The 26,085-nt window shown below is 43.2% G+C and overlaps 1 protein-coding gene across 2 annotated transcripts in view; it reads left to right on the forward strand.

Annotated features, from left to right (window-relative positions):
* The window catches only part of ADAMTSL3 (ADAMTS like 3), a 2,432,792-nt gene that overhangs the window by 1,676,501 nt on the left and 730,206 nt on the right, over positions 1-26,085 (forward strand). For both annotated transcript variants that reach the window (XM_085644288.1, XM_085644289.1), the window contains exons 10-11: positions 12,205-12,316; positions 23,274-23,412. In XM_085644288.1, the coding sequence (XP_085500414.1) occupies positions 12,205-12,316; positions 23,274-23,412 (251 nt within the window). The remainder of the gene's footprint in view (positions 1-12,204; positions 12,317-23,273; positions 23,413-26,085) is intronic.

The raw sequence follows: 26,085 nt of genomic DNA on the forward strand, positions 1-26,085 counted from the left end.
AACATCGAACCAAAATATGGAAGTGTCATCGCAATGTTCAGTCACCGGGAACCAAAGTCTATTCCTGTCCAGCCAGGCCCACTCCGTTCTCCTCGGTCGGTCCCTCTCTACTCGGTCGCTGGGGCAGGGTATCAACCCAATCTCCTACCTCCTCCGGCCGATCGAAAAAATATGTCCGATCCTCAAACTCAACTCGCAACCTGGCCGGAAAGAGCATCGCATATTTCAGGTCCATGTCTCTCAATCGCCGTTTAACACCCATGAACCCCTGTCGCTGCTTTTGGACCGATTGTGTAAAGTCCGGGTAGAAACTTATATTAGTGTTCTCAAACTTCGTCGGCCCACTCACCCTCGAGGCCTGCAGGATAGCGTCTCTGTCCCTGAAATGAAAAATTCTGGCAATGAGTGGCTGTGGGGGAGCGCCCGGTTTCGGCTTACCACCCGGAACTCTATGGGCCTGTTCGACCGCAAAGAATTTACTCAATCCCTTGGGTGCGAGATGGTTGATCACGAGGTCTTCCACGAAGAGGTCAGCCGCAGGGACCTCCGATTTCTCCGGTACCCCAATTATGCGCACATTATTCCGTCGAGCCCTACTTTCAAAATCCTCCAGCCGACGGACAGACAAATCATTGGACGTCCGCAGATTGCGAACCTCGGTTTGCAGGGCAGACACGTCCGTTGCCAGACTCGACGTTGTCATACCCAAGGATTTGACCTTCTCATTCGTTTGTGAAAGGTCCGCTCTCACAATTTTAACGTCGATCAAAACCGTGTCCAATTTATGGGCCAAGGTGTCGAATTGCTGGCCGACTGCTGCTTTCATCTCATCGATGGCGCCCATGACGTCCTGCAATGTTAACTCCGTAGACGATCCCGGGCCATCCTTGGATCTCTCCGGTGACTTATGCAGGCCACTAGGAGATCCTTTTGGCTGGGTATAGCGGTCCATGTTATTAGCTTGGGTATGAGCTCCCCGCCTAGTCGTCTTGGATTTTTGCTTGTCGCCGTCCAATCTAGCCGCCATTGTCTTATGGTCGCCAAGGTTATCGTCCACCAACACGATTAGTGATCCTCGGAGAGCCGATCTAGGGAGCCTCGGCAATCACGAAAGGCGGTCCAGACTAGGGTCCAAGATTCAGGCAGGATCCCCGATCTTCCCACTATCAATGTATGCTGACAATCCGGGGTCCCTCCGTCAGCCTCAGCGAGGAGACCCGAAACCGAAAGTGAAAGTAGGGGGTGCGCACCGGCCCGGGTCCTGCAGCCCGTTGTTGTTTACTTTGTACCCGGGCACCATGCCAACTCGAATCCGGGGCAAGGTCAGGAGTAGGCCGCAGACTTGAAATCGATGCTATCCCGGTTCCTGAAGTCCGATTTGAATTTGGACAACGGGTATCACCTCCGCATAGGTTCGCCTTTAGAAGCCCGTCAATAGAATCAGGATATATTCAGGATTGACGTGAGAGGTTGTGGAGGCCCTCGGGAGCCCTGTGCCTACGCGGCCATCTTGGTTGCGCGCTAGGCTCCTCCTCAGAAACTGGGTTGTTGATTGTTAGTTGGGGCAACAGACAAAATCCTTGTCAGGGTGAACCACAAAAAAGTCACCAAATTAACCTGTGCTCAACTATCTGGTAGCTTGGTACAGAGCAGTCTGGCTTAATTCAGAGACAACGTGTAAAGTGTATATGCAACACTTCAAATAGTAATAATGTGGAAAACACCACACAAAAAGCATCCCACGCCAATTTAGAAAAGTAGAGTCATTTTTAATAAATAAAACAAGGCTATAACAACAAAAATTCAATCAGTAGAACTGTAAATATGCAATTTTGAAGAATTCAGTCATAATTGCACCAATAAAAGCACCAATTGTGGTTATCTGGTCCTGCCAGACCGAGACAAAGTCACACTTTTAGGCTCGCAGCAAGGCTGTGGTGCAAGGTCCTGCATCGTCGTTGAGGATCCCATCAACGAGTGCTTGCGATGCGAAGTTCAGCATCGAGGATGCGTTGTGCAGTCAGAGCGAAAGGCTGCAATGCGAAGTCCGTTAAAGTCATTGAAGCTGCCGTCGATGAGGGATGTGAGGGCCTGCACTGACGATGTACCGTACAGAGGCGGTTCAGACGGGCTGCAAAGTGATGCAGGAATTTGTGACGGGTTTGATCCACGCAGCAGTGGTGATGTGTTGGTTCTGCTTAGGATTGCGTCATGCAGCAGGGTGGATGTATCAGCTCCACTGGGTCTACAGAGGCTGGCTAAGCACCGTAGGTCCACTTCTAAGGGTCCAGGACGGGGTGACACCACTTGACAGGGTACATGTACAGATGGCAGAGTCCAGATGGTGTGCTCAAGGTTGTTGGAGCCTTCTGTGCCTGAGGCTCTAGACAGGAGACCAGCCTAGTAACCCTTGTAGTCACTTTGGGGTCCTGGGATCAACAGAGGCAGTTTCAGTCCTTCTCACATAAGCAAGAGGACAGCAGGGCAGCAGTTTTTCACAGCAGCAGTCAAGCAGAGTGGCATTCCTTTCAGCAGCACAGTAGTCCTTCTTCCTGGCAGAGTATCCACAGGTCCGGAAGTGTACTCAAGAGTTGGTGTCTGATGTCCACCTTTAATACCCATGTGTACGGTTTAAGTGTGGGGAAGCCTCTAGAGGCATGCCTTTCAAGTGTGCAGGTGCCCTGCCTTCCGTGCCCTGGATCCAAACTAACTACAGGGGGTATGCAGCCCTTTAAGTGAAGGCAGGACATAATCTTACAAGTGTAAGTGGGACTGTGCCCACCTCCTCCATCTTATCCTGTGAGTGATGGCCAATCTAGGCACACCTAAGCTTCCTATTGTGTGTGGCTGTCTAGCGGGAATAGTCAAAGCCCAACTATCATCTGCACCCAGTCATGTGACTGAGAGACAGGCTGAGGACATCAAATGGCTAAGGTAGGAAAATGCCAACTTTCTAGAAGTATTATTAAATACACAAGGGCAACCCTGTATTCCCTTGTGTGCTTGGGTATTTGAAGTCAGGTAGGTAAGGATGCCACAAGGGCTTTTGTTCAAACAACAAATTAACAAATGAATGAATTGACCTTGAAGATGTCTTAGAAGCACATCGCAACATAATTGAAAGTTATACAATACTGTTTATATTGGGAAATAAATTTCAAGATGCAAGTTTTTGTCAAATTGTATATAGAAATTCAAACTTGAAATTACAGGGGTTCAGAATATTAGTCTCATAATACATTCACAGTGATCATTGCAGTACTTTTCAAGTTAGTATGCCATTTGTCAATTTATTTCAAGCCCACTTTCAGAATATATAGTAAGACTCTGTCTCATAATCTTGAAATATTAAGCATATCAAGGTTACTGTGAAAGAAATATTATTAATGTGATAATTTCAATAGAAAGTGAATGGTAGTGAAATATTTTTTGTGGTTCCACTAGACAGTATATAGTGGTAATACCACTATATACTGTCTAGTGGAACCACAAAAAATATTTTGGTTTAAGCATCACACCTTTTGTTTAATAATGAAATGACCCATCTTATTTAAACCTGTAATTCATTCACATTTTTCAATTACTTTTAAATCTTTACATTGCGTGACACTTAGATAGGGCACTCAGCCAGTACAAGTCATTATCAGGTTGACCTTATAGTAAGCATATCTTCTATGTAATACACATCTAGGAGATACCAATAGATTTAATTTGGTGAAGGTCTTCACTACCATTCACTTTCTATTCAAATTATCACATTAATAAATATTATTTCTTTCACAGTAACTTTGGAATACTTCATTTTTCAAGGTTATCGAATTATTAAGCTGGTGATGGTGCTCTAACCTCATGTTTCTTGGAGCATATTTAGCTCACTCCACTGCAGGTATATGTTTTAAATATTTGATTGTATTAGTCATTTTGCTTTGTAAATATGTTATCTTATGTTAGTTTGTAACATGCACAGCTACTCAAAAGAGTGTCCCGGCATAAGCCCAGAGTGATGAGAAGCAGAAATAGGGAGACAGGTTAATTAAAAAGAAGGTCTTCAATCTCTTACTGAAGATCTTTTGCTCCTGAAGGCGACTTAAGTCAAGTGAAAGTTGGTTCCAGGCCACCGCCACCGTATACGAAAGGTAGCTGCCACCTATCCTTTTTCCACGGAACTTGGGAGTACCAACCAACAGCAATGTGCCTGGACGGGGTATAAAACTGAAAATGCTTTCTCAGATCCACCGGGCCGAGCCCATGGAAGGCAACATGTGCCATTACCAGGGACTTGAATTTGACCCTTTTTTAAACTGGTAACCAGTGCAGGTTACAAAGGTGCTGCCTGACGCTAACCTTCTTAGGGAGGCTAAGAAGAGTTCTAGCCGTAGCAATTTGAACTACCTGAAGCTTGTTCAATAGAAAGCAGGGGAGACCAATATACAGTGCAGTGGCATAGTTGATGCGTGAGGTGATAAGCGCTCGAGTAACCGCTTCCCTTCCGGAAAGCGGGAGGATTGGCAGGAATTTGTTGTTTTAGTGCTTTAAAGATGCCAAAGCACATTCAAGACAACTTGTTAATTTGTGGTCCAAAGCTCAGCTTTTCATTAAACCAAATCCCTCGTTCTTCACGGGTTGACTCCGTGGTGTAGGCCGAGGAGACCCATCTGGCCAAAAAGAGTGCCAGAACTGAGAGAGGAAGTTACCAAAGAAAAGAATCTCAGTTTTATCCTCATTACATTTCAACTGAGCAGAATTGAGCCACTGCTGTCAGGCATGTTTTAACATGGGAAATGGATGACTAATTTTTGTTCCAAGTGAAAAGGAGTTGAGTGTCATCTGCATATGCGATGACTTTAGCACCCAAGTCCTCTGCCATCCGAATTAGGGGAGACACATAGATGTTGAACAACAGAGGGCTCAAGACCGAACCTTGTGGAACCCCGCTCAACTGATGATTAGTGTCAAAGTGCAAATTATCCCTGTGTAAACTGTTATTGCAATTGGTTCTCCCTGATTGGCATATTTGATTACTGGTAAGTCCCTAGTAAACTGTACTGAGTGGGCCCAGGCCTGTTAATCAAATGCTACTAGTGGGCCTGCAGCACTGATTTTGACACCCACCTAAGTAGCCCTGCAAATGTAACTCCGACCTGCCACTGCAGTGCTTGCATGCATAGTTTTGAACTGCCATATCGACCTGGCAAGTGCTCCCACTTGCCAGGCCCTAACCTTCCCTTTTATTACACATAAGACCCCCGTCAGGTAGGCCCATGGTACCCTAATGGGCAGGGTGCAGTGTATGTGAAAGGTAGGACATGTACTGGATTGTGTGATGTGTCCTAATAGTGAAATTCTGCCAATTACATTTTTCACTATTGAAAGGTTATCTGTCCCATAGGATTACATTGGAGATACTGTGTAACATATTACCGGTGTAAGTTCCTATTGGGACAAGATAGAGGAATAAAGTTTAGATTCTCTGAACTCAGAATTTAATACCACATTTTTAAGTAAAGAGGGTTTTTAAAATATTTTGGAGTGACAGGGGCTGGGGATGTGCATTCAGTGTAGACAGCCACTGGGGGCGTTGAGGTTAGGCCTGGGTAGTGAACTCAGCTCCGTTAGCTGAGTTTGCAGAGTTTTCCGCAGTCCGCCCTCCGCGGAGCTTGCTGAGTGCAGAAAACTACGCTCCACGTTGTGCAGCGGAGTTTTTTTCCCGCTCACGCTTGCGAGCGGTAAGTTCGCGAGCGTGAGGTGTAAGTTTGCGAGTGGTAAATTCTTGAGTCCAAGCGGTAATTCCGTGAGTGCCAGATGCCACTTGGGTAGAATTTAAAATCCAAGGCATCCTGCACTGGGGTCTGTTTAGGGCCTACCTTAGCAGGGACCTATATCTATAAAACAGGGATTTTAGGCAAGGGGTTTATTTTGCCTATTAGAAATGTCAGTGTAAAACTACACACACAGGCTGCAATGGCAGGCCTGAGACGTGTTATGGCCCTACTTAAGTGGATGACACAATAAGTGCTGCAGGCCCACTTGTAGCATTTAATTTACCAGCCCTCGGCATATGGTATATCGGATATTAGGGACTTACAAGTAAATTAAATATGCCAACAAGGTGTAAGCCAGTGTTACCATATTTTGGGGAGTGAGCACAACCAAGTTAGCAGTGGTACAGTGCAGATTCCTAAGGCCAACAAAATCAAATTCAGCAAAACAGGGAGGGAGAAAGCAAAATGTTTGGGGGAAGACCCCCCCACCCACGAAACTGACAGTTCTAATAGTAACTGATAGCAATTTTAATTTAAAATATCATTAGTATTGTAGCCACAACAGTGAATGTTATTTAAATTTAAATGTTCTTATTTTAAGCATATAGCGGCCACATTTAGGTGGTGGCATATTTTCTTTTTTTCTTATTATTATTTTGTAGCATAGGCTTGCAAAGTTTCATTTCTGTATAAGAGTGTCTTTCGCTTTGGCTCTGTAATAGCAATTCTCACCCAAGGGACCATATTACAGAATAGAACGTAAATCATTGCTGTACAGGCCACTAAGCTGTGATATACTACGCCAGGAACCCAAAATATCCCACAATCACCATTTCTCCTGAAAGCGATTAAAGGTTTATCTCATTCTCACTCACTCTAATTCTAATTTTTTAACTTTTGTAGCATTTAATCATTGGCCAAGTGAGTGCCCAGAGACCCTGAGATGAGTAGCATATGCATACATATTGACTAGCTGTGGGGAGGCATATGAGAGAAAAAGAAAAGAGAGACTGGAAGAGAGAGAAAAGAGGAAAATGTAAAAAGGGGAAGAGAAGAAATGAAAGACTTTTGATCAGGGATCAAAAATATTGAAAAGGCAATTTAAAATAGAAATCAAAGAAATAAAGACAAGAAAAATAGAAAACCTATTGTATCTTTCTGTGAATAAATCCTGTACTGTTCACAATTTAAACATTATTGCCAATTCTTATGACGTCTACGTCAGCCAATATGTCGCTCGGTCTAGGTATATCTATCCCCACTTTGAATTAAGAACCATTTATGTGGATGCACAGCACACATTATTGTTGATTTAAGACACATCTTTACTCAATGACCCAGAACAATCAATGTGAAATACATACTGTTAATTAATAGATTCAACTCCAAAAGTAAATTGAGCAGAATTAATATTTTTCCAATTTAAACACACACTCACACACACACACACACACATATCCATGTGTGTATTCCGATGATATATACATTCAACACTAATCTGTTTTGTTTACAATATTACTAGTTTTTAGAAAGGGGGTTTCTGGTATCAGATAACCTGTTCTCACCCTCTGATAGCTTGGCTCAGAGCAGGAAGGCAGGCTTATTAAAAGAGGCAATGTGTAAAAAGTATTTGTGCAAAGGACACAATAACACAGTGAATACATCACAAAAAGACTCCACACAGGTTTGTAAAATTAAGCTTGGTAACATAACGAAACCAAAACCACAAAGTCACATAAGTACTTCTCAAGTTATGCAGTTCCAAAGTACCTCATTATATGCACCAACTACCCAGCGTGCGCAGAAGCACCTTAGCTTCTCTTTGGTTCATTACAGTGAATTTGTTAGTGCAATTACGATGATTCTGGTCAGGGATCGGCAAAAGAAAACTCTCAGATCATCAGAGAACAATGTAAAAACATTCCAGGTAGGTCAGTATCTAGATGCGGTCACACTAGACCAATGAGGCATAGCACGTTTCTCTCCATAGAGGTTTCTGCCCAGAACAAGCAATGCCCCCAGTCACCAGCGAGTCCAAAGCCCTTTGGGGCCACTTAGACCCCCAACTCTTTATACATGCAGAGCTACCGGCAAAGGCGCGCAGCGCAGCTTCACTCTTCCTACTGGCCCCGCTCACACAATACCTTCATGGTGTCCAGACCGATATCGGGGAATCCATAAAGGAAACACTCAGAGCATCGCTGGGGGAGCAGGACTGCGGAAGTGTTGACAGGCCTCGGAAGTGGGCCCATGTCGTTGAATCCTGGAGCCCCCTGCACATCGCACTTACTGCATTGATTCGGGGATGAAGCCAGGCCGACAAGCCTGCCCCTGGTTGCTTGGCAACGTATAGCTGGAGAGCCTTGTTGAGAGGTGCTGCGGCAGCTTTCATACACGGCGGCGAAGGTGACTGACATACAAGGCCAGGGCAGTGTGATACAAGGTGCATCATTGTTTAGGGGAAGAAACAGAGTGCTGGTACCCTGCGGAACAGGGAGCGCTGGCCTTCTTAGGTCAATCAAGATCAGGCACACGCGGATAGTTGCCAAAGTATCACTGCCGGACTGAACAGTAGCAGAGTCCTTCAGCAGGAGTTGAGAGGGGAAATCTTTGATGGCCCTGCGATTTCTGACAACGGGACAAGCCAACAAGCCCTTGGAGAACACTTTTAGTTTTCCCAGTCCAGAGGTAGCAGACAGCAGGCCAGCACACATAGCAGGTCGCAGAGTGCCAGTCCCTCCTGCAGCACAGCAAGTAGCAGGCCAACACAACGAAGAAGTTAGCAAAGTGGCAGTCCCCCCTAGCAGCACAGTTGTCCTTCTGGCAATGTGGCGATGTAGAGCCAGCAGCATCTGGTTACAAGTCTCACACAGCGTTTAACTAGATGGGGTCAGAGACCCAGTACTTATATCCAACAATGCCTTTGATGTGAGGAGTGACTTCAGGGGAACTCTCTGAAATGCACAGGTGCCCTTTTAGTCCCAACCTGTCTGCCAGCCTAGCTATGGGCGAGGGGGTGTGAACCAGTCCTTTGTGTGGAGACTGGACACTACCTATTCAAGTGAAGTGTCACTTCCTCCTTTTTGCCCTGGATGAACCATCAGTATGCAGATGAATGCATATGCAGTTGAGTGTACTGTGTTGTGGCTGTCTAGAGGAAATGCACAAATGTAGCTGTAACCCAGCCCCGCCAAGGTGTGTATTGGAGACAGGCTATCAGGCACACAGAGCAGTCAGTGCAGAGAAATGTCCACTTTCTAAAAGTAACATTTCTAAAATAGTAAAGTTAAATCCAACCTCATCAGTAAGTAGGATTTATTAATACCATTCCAAACATATGAAACATCAAAAAGCTACTCCTCTCTGATCAGTAATTACAGCTCAAAAGATTAAGGAATTCCCAACGCTACCCTATGAAAGGGGTAGGCCTCAAAGTAGTGAAACAGGCTGTTTGTCACTGCCAGGACAGGAAACCATACAGGTACATGGCCTACCTTTTACTAACATAGTATCCTGCCCGTAGGGCTACCTGGGCCTTACCTTGGGGATGACTGCTATGCAATAAAAGGGGAGCTTGGGACTTGCCAAGCAGTTTAAAATGCCAAGTAGCAGTAGTAAACTGCGCACACTTGTCCTGCAGTGGCAGGCCTCAGAAGGGCTACTTCCATGGGTGGCACAATCAGTGCTGTAGCCTACTAGTATAATATAACTTACAGGCCCTGGTCATATGGTATACCTCTTTACAAGAGACTTACCAGTAAATGAAATATCTCTATCAGGTGTACACCAGTCATAAACATGCTTATGGGAGAACCATATGTACTTTAGCACTGGTAAGGTGCTCAGAGTCAACCAAAAGAGAATCAGCAAAACAGGAGGTAAAAGGCAAAAGGTTTGGAGAAACACCACCCTCAGGATGGCAGGTCTAACACTAGTACACTTTGCTTTACACTTTTTAAACAACTTTATTATTTGAACATAAGAATAACATAATTGTATTGTATACATGCACTCCATTTCATTGTAGAACATCCACTACATTCACATTTGTTTACCAACATTTGCATGTTTGCTTTGTCTAAGTGTGCAATATTGCTGTTAAAAAATTACTAACTTATAGTCCTGACCACATACACTTGTGTTCTGCTGGTAATATCTGCTGTTCAGTGTCTCTATAATAGGTGCGCTGTGACATTGCCTAAGAGGCGATAGAAATATGTCATAAATTGTAAATAGATGTCACTGGTGTTGGAGTTTGCTTGTGCGGACAACTGAGCTACCTTCACTCTCTGCTGCAGTAGTTAGTTGCTGCTAGCACCAACAGCCTGGTGCCAACATGTATTACTTTAACCTTATTTGAGACTTGCCTCACCTGGGGGGGGGGGGGGGTTCTTGGTTTGTGCAATCCATTCCTCAAAGCAAAGACTGTCAACACTTTGTCCCGTAGGTGCACTATTGGTTATCTTCATGTGTCTTGCTGTTCTTCCTTGGGTAAAGCCATTCCTTTGCTTGTGTCCAGATTTTCAACCTCCTCTAACCAATTTTGGACAGTCGTGGCTTCAGGTGACCTCTACAAAATCAGTGTAGAACTCTTTGCCAGCAGCAAGGACAAATCAAGACATTTGGTTAGAAGCTTTTTTTAGAATGAGGGCATGGGAAGACTCCCAGAAAGCACCCTGCAGGTGTGCAGAGGTCGGGTCTATTCAAGGTGTTCTGCACATGGCCTGTTACTCCCTTCCAGTAACTAACTATTCTGTGGAAACCTCAGACCACGTTTTAAAGCCATCTATCTAGAAGCATGCATTGGGACCATAAAATGTGTTTATTCTTTCGATTTTACAGCATCTCTATGGATCTAGGTAAGTTCTGTTTGGGTAATTTAAAATGTTTGTACTTGAATGGGGCATTCCTTGACACCATGCGTACACATTCCAAGGTATTCTTTCATGCACTATCATCTGATTTTCCCCGTAGGCCAGTTTTCCATGTAGTGCTCAGATCTGTCATATTAATTTTCTTTATGGATGGAATAGATTTATAAAACCAAGTCACTTGCTTTTGCCCTTCATTTGTAGTGGGAGCTGCTGCATTGCATCATGTGTTGTTGGTTCTGTGTCTCTAGACCCCCATTTCCATCTCATAAAACTTGAATGAGTTCTGTAGAATAGGAACTGCCTATCTGAAGGCGGTCTAATTCTGTCAGCTCAGTTAGTGTTTCCAGTTAACTCCGAGGAGTAGCAGTCTCCCACAAGTTCTATTCCTGCTCAAGTCCATGCTTTTAATTGTCTGAGTAATCTCTAGATTTTGGTAGGTCTATCAGTGGAGGCCAGAGCAAAGACAGAGGCCAGCAACTTCCAGCCTGGCAAGACCACATTAACAATTTAATTAAAATAAGCAATACCATCTCAAACTGATTTCAAGGGAGTTTTCTGAAACTGAAGCAATTACTACATTCATAGCGGAACTTTTAAGGCCTCTGCTATTGAGGTAGTCAAATAGCAAACTAAGAAGTGATCTGAATTTCTGCATATACCTGTTCAGAGCATTGAATGGGAGATTAATGGAAACGGTGAAAATATATTTTGTCATGAATAGCAGATCTATCCCATTTGTTTTTCTGGAATTCAAAGAGAGGATGTTTTAGGAACATCCCATTATGTCTTTGAATGCCTAGTCAAGTTATTAGCAGAAACAATGTATAATATTCCCACTGACTCTACAACCCATGGCTTTTATCAGAACATATGGTGAGGGTTGTAGGTTTGAAAATTGAACTTATATCTATGGTCCTAGCTACAAGGCCATCCTTCGACACAGGGAATATTACATAGATATGTCTCCGAGCAGACGGCAGCTGCATTAGATTTCAGTAGTAAAATACCCTTGGACAAAGGGGACAACATACTGGCATAGTTGATGCACAGAGCTTTCATTACCTTAGGTCTACTCCTCATTCTTCACCTACCTCTGAGTGATGGAGCGCCCAGAACAGCCGGGGGGTTCTCTCGTCTTGTGAAAGATGTGCAATGGTAGGTTTAAAATGTTACTCAGAATTAATCTTATTTAGATTAAAATTCAGGTGATCCAAAAAGAAGGTAGGACATGTATGAAGACATGTTTATTTTATTTATTTATTTTTTGATATTTATAAAGCGCAGCATATACCCTAGGGCGTCTTGGCGCTAAGAGAACAGTTACTTGTGGTGAAAAACGTGGGGATGGAGGATTCATTGATCGAACATCCAAGTTTTTAGGAGCTTACGGAAGTGAAGGAGGGAGGGGCTCAGCCTGATGTTTAGGGGTAAAGTGTTCCAGAGCTTTGGGGCTGCCACCAGGAAGCGTCGGTCACCCCAGGATACCGTCTTTGTACGAGGAATAACCAGTTGGCTGGACATGTATGTCTGAACATATTAACAAAGGTGTTTACTGAAATCCTTTTCAGACCCGGTACGTTGCTCCAAAAGACAGCCTTGTTCAGTTCTTCTTCTACCAACCAATCAGCCATCAATGGAGGCAAACAGATTTCTTTCCATGTACGGTCACATGCGGGGGAGGTGAGTTTTGTAATTCTAGTATGACAAGTTACATCTGCGATGTTATTGCTGCAAATGCGAAACATAAAATTCTACATCACTGTCATCAGTTCTGATTTTCTCTTTCTTTTCCTACAATCATGTTTGATACGACTGGTGTCTGTGGTAGAAGTAATTTAGTTAGCAAGAGCCAGTTTCTAAGAGCGTTGACCTCTGAAATAAAGCAAACGTGACGAAATATGATGGCTGTGTGTCTGAAAATCCAGGTTTTATGTTATTTTTGATTTAGAATGTGCTCTTTTCTCGATGTTATTTACTCTAGCTTTAAATGATTAGTTTAAGATATTTTACGTTTGTTGTTCACATAAATACATATTCTGAGAAGCTGGTATTGAGAGAGCTATGGCACTTATTAGGTAAACTAATATCAGTTGTTTAGAACATGTCAAATGCTCTAATGAATGTTGCTATGTTTAGCAAGTCCCCTTACACCATTCTTCTTTTATCTAGTTCAGGTTTCCGTCAGAGGGTGCTTTTTTCTGATTTGTTTTATTTTCGTCTATCAATACCGATTTTCCATGCCTACTACAATCATTGACTTTCAAACTCATGTTCTTCTAAAATGTTAATAGATACAATTTTTTGATTAGCAATTGTTACATTTTATTTACTTCACGTTCTATGTTGCCTTCCTCACTTTTTCCAGTTCTGATTCTGACATTTTATTAACATGTATCTGATTTTCAAAATTCATAGAATCTTAAGAAAATTGTTCCACACCCATGTTAGTCTTAGATTTAGCTAACCCATTTTCTTGCTAACTTGCATACAGTTCACAATGTCACACACACACACATTTACATTTTTCAGTTTGTCAAGTGGAAAATTAAATACTAATTATCCCCTACAGTTTGTCCGCAGTTTCCGAGTTGTACTATTTAATTTAGGACTTTGAAAAACCGTTCCTCATTTAAGAATGGCAGCAAGAGAATTACAAATTCTCATTTGCCAATTACAGACTTATTCCAGATTTTGGACTTCAAGAACTAAGAGTTATTGAGCATGACCTATGCTGAAACACTCATTGATGATCTAATCTCACACTATCTAACTCAACATCTTTCTATTTCAGAAAGCGATTTAAAAAATCTTTCTGTATCAGATTTCTTGCATGATCATCCATCTGCTGGTGTAGAGACCGGGGTGCTGTAGTTTGTATGGTCTGACTTGACAGTGCAGTTTTTGCCAAACAATTATGTGAGCATCACTAGAGAGGGGCGTTGGCTCTGCCCACATGTTGGGAGCCAGGAGTACATGTTTTGATTGGGAAGAAGTTATGTTCTTCCACAAAAAAGTGTTTGCCCGCCAGGCAGCTGTTTGTTTATTTATTTAGCTGCCTGAGCATGAACTTTCAGGGGCACACTCATGCCTTTGCAATGCTGTAAAATTGTCCTACATCACTTGATAATTTAGAGTGTTTGTCATTCCCTGGCAGCAGCCCAGATGGGAGGAGGGCAGCCATAAGGTGTTGCAGTCCCAGCATCCTCCTCTTCCAATATTAACTTTAGACTTTAGAGGGCAGATTTGTGTTTGAGAGCAGTATGGGATACTGAGGGCTACACTAATCTACATGGATTTTTCGGTCTGGCTTGCCAGTCAGCTGTCACCTGAACGTATGTGAGAATTGCAAAAGAACTTTCAGAGTAGGACTGAGAGAGGGGCTTAGTCTCCATCAACATGTTTGGTTTCATGAGTACAGGATTTGATTGGGTTGCATTTGTGTGCTTTCACTAAAAGCCTGCTTGCATTGCAGTGTTTGGCTTGCACTAAAGCTTATACTGGACTTAGTTGGTTATAGTGGCGAGCCAATGAACATGGCTACAGGCCTGATCTATTTATTATGAAATGTTATGATAAAGGCACTAGAGCTGACATATTTATTGTGAAAAACATATGCTGAATGCAATAGGCATTATTAAGTGTCAATTGTTATTACTCTATATTAAAGCCTAAAAATAGGTAGCTTGTTACATTGAATCTCACAGATTACCATAGTAGGCATTGGTTTTGGTGTTAATTACTCTGTGTGACAAACCATGGATAGAAGGTTTGCTCTGTGAGAATTCTTGTTAAGCCGTTTTAGGGGAAACATTATTCAGCCAATGGTAATTTTGTTTCTTTCTAATTTTACGACTGTGTGCCCTTTAATTGCCTTGTAGAAACATTTACGCTCAAATGTGCACGTCTGAGTTGATTATGATGACAAGCTATAGGCTTGTTTAGTGCAAATCGAAAATGTTATACCCTGTGCCAAAGGTCTGGCAGGTGATCTAGATCACTGTGAAAAGCATTTATTAAAGCCAGTAAGCCTTTAACAGTTGGCTGTTATCACATTGCGTGACAGGCTATAGACACGTTTTTTTGTTACATGTAATCTCACAGATTACCGTTATAGGGAAAGGTTTTGGTGTTGGCCTCCCGCTCTGACAGGTTATTGGAATTTTCACGGTGGTGATTCTTGTGAGACCCTGTTGAGAGGGTTTGTATATTGTTTTGCACACTGTAATTTTCAACATATTTGTAATTGTATAGATGGATGCCTTATGGTTGCTGGTTCATGTACACTTGCATAGGTCAGTGTTGGGTAAAATCTAAAGCCAATGGTTAAGGCTTCATCGATTCATTGGAAAAAGTATGCCAGATTTCATAGGTTTGATCTGTTTATGATGTAACGATATAACAAAGTCAGATTGTCTGACCGATTTATGTATTGTTCTTCCACTGTGCCAAAGCAATTAGGGCAGTATTTTGTGTGGAATTTCAAAGAATACCTTAAAAGACAAGAGTTTTGGTTTTGGTGATTCACCTGAAGAAACCGTGGGAATGGGACATATGCACAAAAGTAATCCTTTTCAGTCTCTCTTTGGAGAGCCAATGTTTTGCTTTGCCAACTGTAATTTTTTATACTTTCGTATTTTTATGACTGTATGCCCGATGGTTGGTAAATAGAGAGCTTACACCTAGTACAGTAGGCTTGAGTAGGGTATAGTGACATACCAATTATAAATATAGGACTGATTGTAATGAAATGTTACAATAAAGGCAGTAGGCCTGGCATATTGTGAAAAATATATAGTAAAGTCAATAAACATTTAAGGATGGATTGATATTAAGCTGTATTTAAAACCACCAGGTAGTTTTTTTTCTTACATGGAATCGAACTAATTACCTTAGTAGGCAAGGGTTTTGGTGTTTGCTACCCCCTCTGAAAAGCCACATTTACAGAATATGTGCACTGTGAGAATTCTTAATTTGCACTGTTAGTAGAGATAGTACTTTGCTTTGCCAACTGTAATTTTGTATACATTTGCAATTTCGTGACTGTGTGCCTGATAGTTGTCTTATGCGAAAGCTAATGTTCAGTAAAGTAGGCTTGAGTTGGTTATGGTCACAAGCCAAATATACCAGAAATGGGCTTAATTGGTGTGCAGGAAAATATTATGCCAGATGCCGTCTGTATAACTTGTGTATTCTGAAATGTTATTACGAAGGCAGCAGGCCTGGCTTATCTATTGTAAAAACATATAGTAAATCGAATAGGCCTTTCATAGAAGATTGTTGTCCCATTATATCACAGCCTGTATAAATATATTTGATTACATGTAACCTCTTAGATTCTCATAGTAGCCAATAGTTTTGGTGTTGGTCACTCTGTCTGAAGCAAAATCTCACTCTGCTGATTCTTGTTAGGCCCTGTTGACAGGAGATGTATATTGCTTTTTCAGCTGTAAGTCTGTACATATCTGTTATTTTACAACAGGGTGCATGATGTTTGCAGTTTATGCACATTTCAGTAGTCATGTATTATATATAGTGTCAAGCCATTGATAAAGCTTTGAGGCCTTATCAGTTCACTGGGAAAAGTTATGTCAGATTCTTTGGGTGTGACCTGTTTATAAGGAAAAGTTATGCCAAAGTATGCAAGTAGGTCTTACGTACTTATTGTTAAAAGTGTGTGTTAAAGGCAATAGGATTTTAAGGGTGAATTGTTACTGAGCTAAAGCCTAGCGGTTGTATTTTTGTTACAATGAATCTCACATACTACCTTAGTAGGTAAGGGTTTTGGTGTTAACAATCCACCCAAACAACCTGTGGGAATAGATAAATTGCACTATGGTATTCCTGATTCGGTTATATTACTAGGGATTTTTTATTGCTTTGACAACTACATTTTGTACATATTTGTAATTTTATTATTGTACACCTAATGGTTGCCTTTGGTGAAGGCTTATAATCAACATAGCAGGTCTGAGTTGGCTATGGTGACAAGACAATGATAACAGGTAGAGGACTGATTGGTTCACTAGGAAAGGATATGGCACATGCCATAGATTTGATTGCTATGGAAAGTTCATATTCTTTCCTAACGAACCAATAGTATGTGAAATTAATCGTAACAAAATACCTGCTGCTAGGCTTTAGCACAGTAACAATTCACCCTAAAATCCTGTTCAGTCCACATCAGTCATTGACTCTCTTGAACTGTGAATGATGGCATTATCTAATCACATGCACATCCTTCTGAAATTGACTGTGCTTCGGTGTAAGGGCAGTTGGCCAGCCCTTAAGTTTCAATTTTCTCTTTTGCTTCTCCTCTTTTTCTTTGAATATTTCTTAGAACGATACTATAGCTCTCTAGGCAGTGCTTACAGCTCATTTAATCTGCAGTGCACTGCATTCCACATGCCCACTTGCTCTATACCAGCATACTGTGATGAAATACCACTGCCCATAGTGTATTATTGTCTTATCATTTCAAGATGATCAAAATGTTGATTCTAAAAGTGGCTACCATTGTGGAACTTTAAAACAAGAATAGACTATTGACAATACTGCTGCAAAATGGCCAGCCGCTGCTATGTTTAATTTTGTTATTGCAAGCATATGTTCACTCTGTTTAGACAGCTGCAGGTTTAATGTTTTCTAAATGCATGTTTCTTAATTTATTTTGCTTATGTTATTGAATTTGTGTGTTTTATTCAAATTGTGTCAGAGGGTGAATGGAAAAATGAGTCAATGGATGATGAAAGGATGCATGAGTGCAAAGATGAGTGGCAAACATTAGTTGCAGAGAAAATGTATGATGAACTTTTGAGTGCCTAAATCCATCAGTGACATAAGAAGACCAGACCTATTGGCATTGACAATGCCTGATGAAACTGGGGCTGTATTTTGAATGGATGCACAGAATGTTTCACCTGTTTTGAAGGCAGTGCACTGTCTAAAGCAGATCCACTTAACTTGGAAATTCTTCAAATTAATGCATTTGCTTCAGAAAACAGTTCAGAAATGGGAAAGGCAAATACACTCCTTACAGAAGTAGGTAAAACAAGTGTATAATGCAGAATTCACTTGGTGTTCATAGAAACACAGCAATACAGTTTTGATATCCAGATATGTTTTACCACTAGAAACAGGGTTGGAGCAGAAGCCAGTTGAGCAAGACAGAAAACCTTAGTCCACAATGGAGTCGAATGGAAAAGATTAGATTATTAGTTCTGTTTAATTGTAATAATTTGAAGCACATTCAAGTAATGCCTGATGACATAAAAGAGTAGAATTTGTCAATGGTAATTTCTACTTTTCTAATCACATTATTGAGGCTTATAGTGTTCAAAAAGAGTCTGCCCTCCAGCAAACATTTACTGCTGCGGCTGTATCAGATGGAATTCTACTGGCTCCACTTGATGGCCTGCGTTATCTTAAAAACCAGCTGCATCATGTATAAAATCATCCCAACCAGCAGCCCCGCCTATGTGGGTGACAAACTCACCATCTCCAGTAGCTCTAGGTACACCCGCAGTCAGGACGCCATCAGACTGGAGACAAAAAGTGCAAAATCAAAACAAAATGCCACAGGCCTTCTACAGCTATGCTCCTAAAATCTCAAACAACATCTCTGTATCCATCAGGAGTACCCTAGCCCTGCACCAATTTATGAAATAGCTGAAGATGCACCTCTTTAGTGAACATTGCTTCACAAATAACGTAGGTGCCGATTACGATGTCGGGCAAAACTTTCCGCGGACACCGGCTCAGAATCAGGACCTACTGACTAGCGGTTGGTGGTTTCACCCACCCGATTGCGAGGTGACCGAACGCCGTTCGGTCGAATCCTCATTGTTTACTATGGGAGTTTGTGTTCCACCCGACAACTACCGTAACAAAGGCTCCTTTGGGGAAATGAGATGTGTGTGAAAAACCCTGCACCCTGTTGCAGGCACCCCACGGTGCCTGTCACACAGACAGTCTTTTACAGGCGGGCCCCTTAGATACACCCTTGGCCATCAACCGGAGGCCAACGTCACTTCCCGACAGCCTTTTCGTGTCAGATAGGCCGAAGCGGAAAGGCTGTTGGAAATCGACATCGTAATCCTGAGGTCGGAAACGCTGTCCATAGGGGTGTACAATGCATTTCCAACTGATACGAATCCTCAGAGAGCCGGTTGGAATCGATTCAGAATGACCTCACTGTTTACGTTCCGACCGAGAACTTCGTAATCGGTCAGGTGGATTCTAAACAGACCCAGATGGTTGGAAGGGCTCCGACACGGTCAGGGAGAACCTGACTGTCGGGAGGAGGCTTTCCGCCCGATATGGTAATCGGCCCCTAACTGTCCATTTCTGTTCCCAGAACCCTGCTGTTTGTTCAACCACTTGTTGAATGTATCTTTGCCTATGACCCTCTGAAGCGCTTCACTGCCAATTCACAATATGACATACATATGTTTATACATCAGTACTCCTCCGTATATTCTTGGGCTGTTTGTTTTCTACATTGTATATTTTTAAGCTTAAATAGTTTGTGCTTGTGTGAATAAAGTGTTATCCTGTCATACACTCTGTTTATTTTCTTCACAGCTTTGATAAAAACCTTGTTAATAAGGGCAAACGGAATTCTCTATTCTAAATATCAGCAATGTCAATAAAATATTTTATTGAATAAAACCAGTCCCCAAATCTTGTTTCTATTTTTATTATGATGCTACCATCATCCACCTGCACAGGAAGTGAAATCACTGAATGTTCCATCATACTTTTAGACAGGAAGTGACATAACTGGTTTTCCTGCCCAAACCATCTTTAAAAGAAGAAGCCAAGCAAGATGACTTCAATTCCCATCACCCATCAGAATGAGATGTGACACCACTGGATCTCACATCATCCACCTGCACGGGAAGTGACATTACTGATCTCCCATTTTCCTGCCAAAACCATCTTTAAAATAAGAAGCCAAGCAAGAGAATTTAATCACAGTACCCTGCACTCTTCCCCCCTCCCAGGACCTACTTAATAGCAACACAGACGCACAGCAGATGCACAAAGTGGGCACGGCAAACCAGAGGAAAGATTGCCTGTGCCTGTTTGGGCCTTGACCGTGCCCAGCACTATGAACCCTAGTCCCACCACCGCTCTGCGATACTCTGCACCACTGCTTAGGTCAATAGATCCTGGACACTGTTCCCCCATCTGCTGCTGTGCCTCACACCACAATAGGACCTTTCACTTTCTCACGCTGCCGGTTCTCCGACAGCCACCCACCCTCACCCCCATAAAAATACTAACAATGCCTTCAACACCCCTCTCAACACACACGCCACACAAGCATCAACAACGCCTACACCCCCACCCTATACCTCCCGCCACAGCAAACCTGCACATAAACACCCACTCACATGCCTGCTTCTCAACACTGATTGCTCAGTAGACACATAACTGAAATATGTGAAATACTGAGCAGCAGCATACCCAGCATCCTCTTCATGAACGAGACCTGGCTAAACACCTCATCTGCTTCTCCCAGCTGGCTACACGATAACTCAACATGACCACCTTCACAAACTAGGAGAAGGACTCACTGTCATCTAGAAGGAATCCATCAAATGCACACCATCCACAGAGAAGGTCAACCCATTCATGGCACACCTGCACTTCAAGCTGGCAATTTCTGAAAACTTCACCCTGAATGGAACCCTTGCCTACTGACCATCTGGACCGTGAGCCATCTTAACCAACCTCATCACCGAGTTTGTCGCTCCGCTCACCATTGACTCCAGAATCTACATTCTCATTGGTGATCTCAACTTCCATCTGTAAGACCAAAATGACCCCTGCTCCACAGCTCTCCGCAAAAGATTAGGCAACATCAGACTCACCCAGCTTATCTCAGAACCAACAAAAACTGCAGGACACACACTGGACCCCACCTTCACTACAAGCAACAGCATCAAATACAACTCCCCCACACTGGTCACATGGACTCACCTTTCCCATCATCCACTTCCAAATCAACACAAATCAAATCCACCCCCCTACCAGGTTCAACATTCTAAGCTGCAGCTGGGGCAAAATCATAGAAGCAGACTGGCTCAGTGCCCTCAGCACAGATTAACGTAGCCCCACAGACTAGTTTAACAAGGACATGATTGTGCAGACTCACTTGCACCTATCAAACCCAACAAGCATAGTAGATTAAACAAGCAGGCCAGCTGGTATACAGAAGACCTCTGAGGCTTAAATGACACTGTAAACATATAGAAATGAAATGGAAACCCAGCCACCGACAGAACTACCTACAAAGCTGCACTCAGACGTTCTCACCAGCTAATAAGAGACACAAAGATCCACTAATGGACCTCATCGAATGAAGCTCCAGTGGCTGCAAGGAGATCTTCTCAATCGTTAAGGATTTCACCTCGCCCTCAACCAAAAGCGACAACCTATCCAACTTCTTCCACAGCAAAATTGCAACAAAGCAACTTTGCACACCAACCCAACCCCAGAGAATTCATTGCTAACCTACCCACCACCAACCAAGACAGCCACCTGACCAAATGGACAATCCTCACCAGAAATGACACAGCAGCAATCATGCAGACCATCCACTCAAAGGGCCCCAATAAACCCATGCCACCATGACATCTACTACCTGGGAACATTACCAATCAACACTGCCCTGACCCACATCATCAACACCTCAATCTCATCTGCCACTTCTCAGATGAATGGTAACTTGCCGAAATCAAAGCCCTCTTCAAGAAGCCCACAGCTGATCTGAATCAACTAAGAAACTTTCAAACCTACTCCCCTATCCAGCCAAAGAGATTGAGAAGGCCATCAACAAGTAACTCACAACCCAATACAAAATTCACCATCTCCTAGCTAACACTCAATCAGGATCCGAAACAACCACAGCACTGAAACAGCACTCATTTCAGCCACTGACTGCATTAAAATCATCATGGACCAAGGAGAAACAGCGGCCCTCATCCTTCACAACTTCTCCACAGCCTTTAACACTGTCTCCCTTAACACCTTCATCAGAAGACTCCACAAGATTGGCATACATGGATTGGCTCTCAAATTGATCTGTTTGTTCCTCACTGGAGGAACCCAAAGAGTCAGGCTGCCACCTTTCACATCAAAGACCAAGAAAGTGATATGCAGAGTCCCATAAGAATCGTCCCTCAGCCCCACCCTTTTCACTATATACATCATCTGATCACAAGACATCATCGTCATCTACTATGCTGATGACACCTAACTCATCCTCTCCCTGACAGGTAAGACAACCACTACTAGAACCAGCTTCACTAACTGCATGACCATGGTAGCAGACTGGATGCGAACCAACTGCCTGAAGATCAGCTCTGACAAGACAGAAGTACTGGTCTGTAGGAGCAAGACCCCCAATGGGACTTCACCTTGTAGCTGTCGAAGTTAGGACCGGCACCCACAAATCATGCAAGAAATGTAGGGATCATCCAAGATGAGAAGCTGAACATAACAGCTCAAGTCAACACAAAGTGCACCTACTCCTTCCACATCCTACACATGTTGTGAAAGATCTTCAGATGGTTGCCTCAGTACCGTCACGTAAGCACTCATTGTCAGCAGGCAAGACTACAGCAACACTCTCTAAGCCAGAATCTTCAAAAAAACTCCTACACAGACTCTAGATCATCCAGAACACTGCTGCAAGACTCATACTTGACATCGCATGCCACACCCATATAACACCATACCTCAGGAAGCTTCACTGGCTCCCAAATCACAAGCACAGCTAATTCAAACTTCTCGCGCGCACATACAAACCCCTACACAACACAGAACCAGAATACCAGAACAGTCTCATACACTTTCCGCAACCCACCAGACACCTACGCTCTGCCTCAATCTCAATTGTTGACATTACCTGCATCCGCAAAAGCACATCTGAAGGTCACTCATTCTTCCACATCGGATCCAAGACATGGAAGGACCTCCCACAACATATTAGAGCCTCCTCCTCACTTCTTGAGTTCCTATCTCTTCGTATAAGAACCTTGGGTAACCACACATCTACACACCTGCCCAAGTGCCTAGATACCCTCTTGGGTGAATTGTGTGCTTTACAAATTAACATAACATAACTATTGCAGCGTTTAGAACCAGTCACTTGATGATAATAATGGTCCGACTGTAATATGTTCCTTGTTGTCACTGAATAGCTGTGTCTCATGTGTTGTGTATGTAAAATATAGGCAGACAAAGAAATTGTAAACGTCAGTGGCCCATGACAGAAATAGTGAAATTTACGCCTGCAAGCAGTACATTTGATTTACATTGCAAATTGAGGCGTCCCTACATTAAACACAGTGATGTCGGGCGGGGGGGGGGGATGTTAAGGACCCATTTAACCCAAATCAAAGCTGTTTTTTACCACCAAATGGTGGTTAAGGGAGTTCTTGCTGGCATTAGGGTGCATAAAGGTACTTGGCATGCTTGCTACATCACTGATTGCAGATTTTGTGGAGTGTGTCTGAATTTTTTGGAGCATCTATCACATAATGAAGTAATAAAAAATGTTGTGTAAAAGTTTGAGCTATCACAGTAGTATCACATTTTCTTCAGTGTTTGCGTTTCCAATCGTTATTAGGATACCAGCTCAACTCAGCCGAGTGTGTTGACATCCGTCTGAACCGAGTGGTACCCGACCACTACTGCCAGTACTACCCCGAAAACAAGAAACCGAAACCGAAGCTGAAGGAGTGCAACATGGAGCTCTGTCCCTCCAGGTGCGTGGGTGTCTTTGTCTGCATGTGTGTGACGTTGTAAATGCTCACGGTGCAAAGATGTATCAATGGAGTTAACATGAAATAATGAAATAGCTACGGTAAAACAGACAATTACAGGCATGTCCGAAGTTTTTCTGAGGCAGGAGTTAAAAAACTTTAGTGGGATCCTTTGTATGACGAGGAGCTGTTTCAAAGTATCGTAAAATGCTCTGTAGGAAAAGGAGACCTCACCGCAGATCCATTACTTGGTTTCATCTAGCGGTAATAGGCGTCACGGCGTGCTAGCTGTTTTGCCATTAATACATCGGACCACTTTGCTTTAAAATGTGTTCAGACATTTTTCAACAAAAGCACAGGCCTCAGAAAGCCCGGGGCTTGGGAAAATGCCCCCTCTGCACCCCTCTCCCATTCTGACAGACATGGATGCTCACCTACAGTCTGAAACTAGATCGCACTACACTTAAAAAGCACAATATTTTGTATTCATTTAATTTATAGTTTTTAAATTGGGTTTATGGCAGAGCAAATCACATTATCTGAGAAGGAACATAACAAGCTGCAAGTCATCTCATATGAAAGTGGCTTCTTCCTACCCTATGAAGACTGAAATATTGAAATCACGGTGAACATGCTGAACATAACAGGATGTATTTCAGAATGTTTGTTTCACGGTGCAGATGCTGTAGGAGGGAGCTCTTTACTTCCTATCTGACTAATGAAAGAATTTTCCACAGATGCACAGGGGCTTTGCCGGAAGTAAGGAAAGTAGAACATGTACAGTGCTTAATTTGGGCTGATGGATGCAGATGATGGGCACCAACGCTCATTTTGGGGTTGAGGGTGTTAATTCTTTTCATTGGATTCATAGCTGCCAAGGGTTCGGATTGCTATGTGTGACATGTTCATAATGTTGGGTTATTAGGAGTGACATTTCAACGACTATGAGTGACCCTTTCGACCGAGTACAATGACGCAAAATGAATGTGTCCGTGTCCTTGTGTAAAGTAACTGATACTCATAAAGCGGGTCGAGTTCGCGCTATATAAAATCGGTGGGAAAAAAGAAAAAAAAGCAATGGGAAAAAGGCTGTATTATTTGATAAAGAGTTTTATGCTCATGCTGATAAAAATCGTTAAATGCTGAGCGGCCTACCGCCCAGGCTTGACCACGCTGACCCTACAAGTTCAGTGGCACCACAATCACTGGCGCTAAGCAGTGCTTAATTTGTAAAATATTAAGTGCCAGGGCTCTGACCAGGAGGCCACTGCAGCTTGCATCACCCATCGCCCTTGTCATCGCTGCCAAAACAACTTCTAACCATCTCTCGCGCATGTAAATGCGACAGCTCAGATTATTACAAAGCTAAAGAAATGGCTGGGGAGGCAGGTATTAGTAATTTTTGTATGTACATTGTTTTCCTAAACAACTATTATACTGCTCATCTCTAAATTACATGAGCAGCGCCACCTTGTGGCAGACTGCCCTAAGTGTAGTGTTGACAATTAGGTGCCGGTGCCGAGCACCGGAAAACAATTAAGTGCCGGTGCTCAGCACCGGAAAGCTCCGGCTCAAATTAAGTACTGGCGCTAAGTCATCATGGCCCAAAACGAGTTAGTGCGCTTTCGCACAAAACTACAGAGACAGACTACGTCACTGCACAGTTACATGGCCCCAGGCACATCCGGATCACCGCTGCGCTCTTTCAAAGACATACCAAGTAAGTTAAGTACAATTAGAAGTAGTAGGCACAGTATCTTCTTTACGAGGCGAGCCGGCGCCGCGACAACAGGCAGGTCGTAGACGGCCGCATTCATGGACTAATTTACTCCAGCGACAACCAACGCCATTTGCATGATTCTGGCAGGCACTGTGCACTCAGTGGACTGGTGCCAGTGCTATGGACTGAGGAGGTCCTTGTTCTCTCTCAGTCTGGCCACCTGTGTGGGGTTGGCAGAGGTCGGGTCAATCCGGTCGCGACGGGATCAATTTAATTAATGAACCTCGCCGCGTGACAAGCCGCACCTCTTTCATCATGTCGACAGTTGTCTCTTTCACAAGTCTGCCGCCCGCTTGTAGTAGTAAGAGCGGGTCCAGTCGGACTTCAAAACATGCTGCCCGTAACGTTTGCGCCACAAACGCAACGCATGTAGCCATTGGGCAGTTCCGGTGTTGACACCTAATGGCAGTCACTGAATACAATTTGCCACGTGGTGTTGGGTGCGTGTACTTAGTTTTATTCATTATAGCAGCTAATAGAGCTGCCTGTGTGGCAATGAGTCAGCCCCTGAGCTGCCGAGGAGAAGCGCAGAGAGTGCATTGCTACTGCAGCTTTCTCAGTATGGTACATTTTAGCATTTTAGCTGCGCTCCTGCTTCACAGAGGAGGCGCTATAATGCGTGATATTGCATTTTAGCGCGGTGATGCGGACCACTGCACTGAAATGCGTTAGCCTCACGCCTGATGCGTGATACTTGGTCAGGCTGTGGATTTTGAAGGAGAATAAGAGAAAGTGACAGAGAAATTAAGTGGAGGAGAAAGATATGAAAACAGTAACAAAGAAGAAATTGGGATATAAAAAGAACCTACAATAGTGGGATATAGAGACAGGAAATGTGTGGCAGTGGAAGAATGGGACAGCAAGTGGAATCAAAACTAGCCATGGTGTCTGTCAAC

Source organism: Triturus cristatus, chromosome 3_1, assembly GCF_964204655.1.
Source record: "Triturus cristatus chromosome 3_1, aTriCri1.1, whole genome shotgun sequence".
Lineage (NCBI taxonomy): Eukaryota > Metazoa > Chordata > Amphibia > Caudata > Salamandridae > Triturus > Triturus cristatus.